The 4,326-nt window shown below is 55.8% G+C and overlaps 2 protein-coding genes across 2 annotated transcripts in view; both read right to left on the bottom strand.

Annotated features, from left to right (window-relative positions):
• The window catches only part of YIPF6 (Yip1 domain family member 6), a 22,651-nt gene extending 18,837 nt beyond the window's left edge, over positions 1-3,814 (bottom strand). The window contains exon 1 of the mRNA XM_019618041.1: positions 3,800-3,814. Coding sequence (XP_019473586.1) covers positions 3,800-3,814 — 15 coding nt within the window. The remainder of the gene's footprint in view (positions 1-3,799) is intronic.
• Positions 3,815-4,082: 268 nt separating this feature from the next.
• Positions 4,083-4,326, bottom strand: part of LOC104912150 (stAR-related lipid transfer protein 8-like) — a 14,758-nt gene continuing 14,514 nt past the window's right edge. The window contains exon 6 of the mRNA XM_019618040.2: positions 4,083-4,225. Coding sequence (XP_019473585.1) covers positions 4,083-4,225 — 143 coding nt within the window. The remainder of the gene's footprint in view (positions 4,226-4,326) is intronic.

The raw sequence follows: 4,326 nt of genomic DNA, 5'->3' as shown, positions 1-4,326 counted from the left end.
TAAAGGTAAATGATTGCTCCCACAGATGAGAGCACCGCGGAGTGAGCAGAGGGGCAGCAGCAGTGGCACAGCCCCACCAGCACTGCCGGCGGCCCCCAGCGCTCAGCCACCAACTCCTGTGGCTGTGCAGGGGTCGGCTGCTCCCATCACCAACGTGGGATTTCCAGCTCCTTGCCGGCACAGCACCCATCACTCGTGGGCTGGGGAGCAGACCGGCCTCCCGTCTCACCGACGCACACATCTCTCATCTTTGCGGCAGCTGTTTGAGGAGCATATCTCTACTTTCCTTATTTCCTGTTTAACCGTCCTACTGGAAAACCCTTCAGTCAGAGACAACGGTCGGGTGGTGGTTTGACAGCTCCCCATCAGGGGCAGCTGCAGTGTGAGCACCCGTAAGGCAGAGAGCTCTGCAGTTTTCAGGCAGGGAAACAACAGATGCCAGGCACAAAGGGGAGAGGGGCGGGCAGCATGAACCCAACCCAGCCCCAACTCCAACCCCAGCCCTGGCTCCGGCAGGCACTCACCTCCTACCTACAACAGACCTGAGATGGACACGGTTGCTGTGGGGCCAGGAACAATCCCTGACAACCCGAACAGCATCACCTGGCCGCACTCACCCTCTGCTCTGATTTGTTCCTCTTTCACAGCTCAAAGGCAAACCTCAGACCAGCAGCTGTCCTTGCACACAGCCCTGGCGTGCAGCTGGAATGTGAACGAATGGAGCGGGTGACAACGTGGTGCTTGCGACTGCTTTGCAGTTTCCTGTCTCTGTTTCAGCAGCTGGCACTGATCACGGGCCCTAAGGTCTGATCCCACTCAGACATATGGAATCCTGCAGGCAATCCTGCACGTGCACAGCGTTTGGAGTGGTGCTGAGCACCAGCTGAGAAATGGCACCAAATCCCATTTTCTAGATGGGAGAACGAACACCTACAGGAAAAGCTGACCACCAAAGGCACAGCCCACCTGAGCTGGTACCCACCAGTCCCAAAGCAGCTCATGCCTTCCCAACCCACGCACAGAGGCAGCCCACAGGGAGCCCCCCGACATCGCAGTGCCACCCCCAGCAGCAGTGCTCACAGCTCAGCTCCATCAGTGCCCCTCTGCCACGGCACCCTGCTGGGGGCTGCCCGCCCCACGGCACCACCACGGCCCCAACAGCCATAGGCCAGCAGCCAAGGAGAAACAATGAAAACCATTTACAGGGCAGGAAGCTGCATCTGCTGGATGAAACGCTATCTTCAAACAAGACGTGTTTGGATAACTCCAGTTTCATAACTCGCCTCTTCCGATGTTAGGAAATCACAGTAATAAAAAGAAAACAAAATGGGGGAGAAGAAACTTGGCACAGGGAACAATGGGAGAATTGCTCGACCCCAACCTGCTGCATCTCACCCCGGGCAGCTGCAGCTCCTGCAAGTAAGCCCTGGTGACTTTGCACAAGAAGAAACGTCTGATCAAGTATCAGCAGGAAAAGAGTTCAGTCTGTTCTGCAAACACCAAGAGCACAATGCGCTTTGATGATCCTACGTATTACCTGCCTGCTTTATGTTTCTTTTTACCAGAACCAAAGTGACTGGGAGGGCAGCAGGAACACAGTTAGACAGAGGTGGCCAACACCGAGCCCTGGAATTCGGGCTCTGGCAGGGATTTGCCCATAACCTGCAGGGATGGCAAGTCCTCTGCTCAGCACAGACCTTCCTTGGGCAGGGCACGACAGCTCCTGCAGTGTTAGCAGGGGCAAACTATGGTGAAGATAAAACCCTCTGCCTCATAACTGCCTAATGCTAACCAGAAACCTTCACAGGTACTAGAGAGAATAGTGCTTAATTGTACCTTGGTGGATCCCTCTGCTCTGCAGCACTGAGGCAGCCGTGAGGCAAGTCAGAAACAGCAAGAAGAAGGGAATTCCAAAGGGATTACAAAGGCACGGTGTGCTGAGGGGTTGTGGCACCTACTTGGACCACAGAAGGTCCAACACAGACAGGGCTCTGTTCTGCCCCACTCGGTCTGGCCCAGCTGTGTAATGTGCCCAGCAGGACAGGGACATGCAGGTTCCCCTCCTTCCCCCACCTTGAACAATTTGGGAGAAGCTGCCAAAAGCTGAGGTCACCCCACCAAGTCCTGGCTCCCTCCCCACCCGCCTCCTCTCCGCCCCCTCCCCAGTCCAAATATAAACTTGCTTACAGGAAATGCCTTAAAGAAAAGGCACCTCCCCGAGTCCCGAAGAATGCCCAGAAAATAAACTAGTCTCTGGACATGAAGGAAATGGCTTTTCTTTTTTTTTTTTTAAATAACATTACAAAGCAGATTTAACCCTTCCAGTCCCTGCAGGAGCTCAGCCACCACTGCCCCAGGAGCTGTGCTCTGGATGGCAGCACACAAGTGCATCTTCTGCAGAGGTGTCTGTGCACCACCAGCAGGGCTTAAGCAAAACCAGTCTCAAATCCACAATCCAGGTGCAAACCCATCCATCCTCTGAGCACCCACTGAGCCCTGTCCCAGTGTCCCTTCCTCAGAGCCTCCCCAAGGGCTGAGCTGTGCCACCTCAGCACCAGCAGTGCTGTTCCTACAGGGTGGGATTCCAAAACGAAGGCCAGGCGGTGTGAGCAGGGTTGGGCCACGGGCAGTGCCCAGATGGGCTCACAGTGCTGCATTTGTTCCAGTGAGGAGCAGAGCACCATGCGGGGCTCTGGAGGCACAAACACCACTTTCACACCAACATCCCTGCACAGAATACGAGACAGAGATGTGGAAACCTCATACCCAGAGGCAGCTGTCTCAGAACAGCCATCCCAGCTCTCCCACAGAGCTGAGCAGGGGAACACAGGCACCCAACTGCAGTGCTGTGCAGGAGGTGAGGTGCCAGGGCGCTGCTGGGACACGAGCACCGACACAGCTTGGTGTGCCATGCAGTGCCATCCCCGAGCGTTCACAGCCTGCAGACCATTCACAGAGGGACAGCCTTTGTTGCCTCTCTTCTAGGGAGGAATTTGAGGCAAAGGCTCCTTCAGCAGGGAAGCCAGCCCAAGCTCACAGCTCCTGCACCCCCAGAGGCACTGCCACCCTGACCGTGCTCCTTCACCTCTCCGATGTGCGAAGCAGTTTGATGCAATTCAGCTGCTGCAGCAAAATGCCTGAAATATCTGTTGCTTTTCTGAAGCAGCAGCAGTGCTAGGGATGCTACAACGTGTGTGCAGGCAGCAGGTGTGGGAAAGGAGAGCAGCAGCTCAGCTTCGCTTGGCTGCAAAGCACCACGTGTGGCCGAAGCTTGAGGCAGAGTGTCAGCAGCAGATCCAGCCCACAGGCACAGCTGATGCACGCACCACAGGAACCAATGGGGCCGCACAACCACACAGCAAGAAATGCTCCCTGCTCCAAATTAGCAGCAGAAGTTCAAAATTAGAATAGCTGTATTCAGATTCAAGGATGGATGTGAGAATGCTGAGTGCAACAAGCAAGATGAAGTAAGGGCACGTTGGGCTGAGGGCAGCCCACAGACATGGGGCTCAGCCCTGTGCCTGCGGGGGAAATGCTCTTAGGGCTGGGTGGAACCAGGAGAGCGGGGTTCTGAGCTGCACTCCCCTATTTCCCATATGCACAACCTCAGGGGTGCTTCAGTTCTTCAGACTTTTTTTTCCAGAAGCCCATTATTTGCAGCTGAGGGAAGATGGCAGTTTCCACCTTCTGTCTGTGTTTGAGCTGCTGGCACAGCCCTCAGGACTCCAGGAACACACTCCTACCACAGCACGCTCCCTGCTCCCACCAGACAGAGCCGTGATGAGGGCTGACACCTCACCAGGGGCTGGGGCATGCACTGCTGCACGGGGTAATGGGGGTGGGGTGGGGGTGGGGGTCACGCGGAGGGCTGATGGGCAGCGATCTGCTTGGGAGAAGGAGGCTGAAACTGCCCCGAGGTTCTGCTCTTGCCCAACGATGCTGATGAAATGAGGTCACGAGCTCTGAGTCACCCCGAGCATCACCATCCCTGCAGTCTTGTGACAGGGTGGCTGCCACAGTCCCCAGCATTTTCACATGGGAGGACAGAGATGCTGCCCCACAGCCCTTCTGCTGCCCCTTCCTCAGCCGGTGCTGAGCAGAGGCTGCAGCACAGACCCCTCCATGCACACAGATGGAATGTAGCAGTAGCACTGCTGTGCAGGATGCTGGGGAAGCACTTTGCTGCCTTTCCTCAAAGGCATGGGGGGAGCTTGCCTCCTCTGTGCTGCATCAGACAAAGGGGCATTCAGAAACTGAACTTGTGCCCTCGATGGCAGTTAAAATATTCTTGTGAAACTCATAGGGGAAAAAAAAAAAAAAAGAAGT

The sequence above is a fragment of the Meleagris gallopavo genome, chromosome 9 (genome assembly GCF_000146605.3).
Source record: "Meleagris gallopavo isolate NT-WF06-2002-E0010 breed Aviagen turkey brand Nicholas breeding stock chromosome 9, Turkey_5.1, whole genome shotgun sequence".
Lineage (NCBI taxonomy): Eukaryota > Metazoa > Chordata > Aves > Galliformes > Phasianidae > Meleagris > Meleagris gallopavo.
This window is presented reverse-complemented; position numbering and strand designations above follow the sequence as displayed.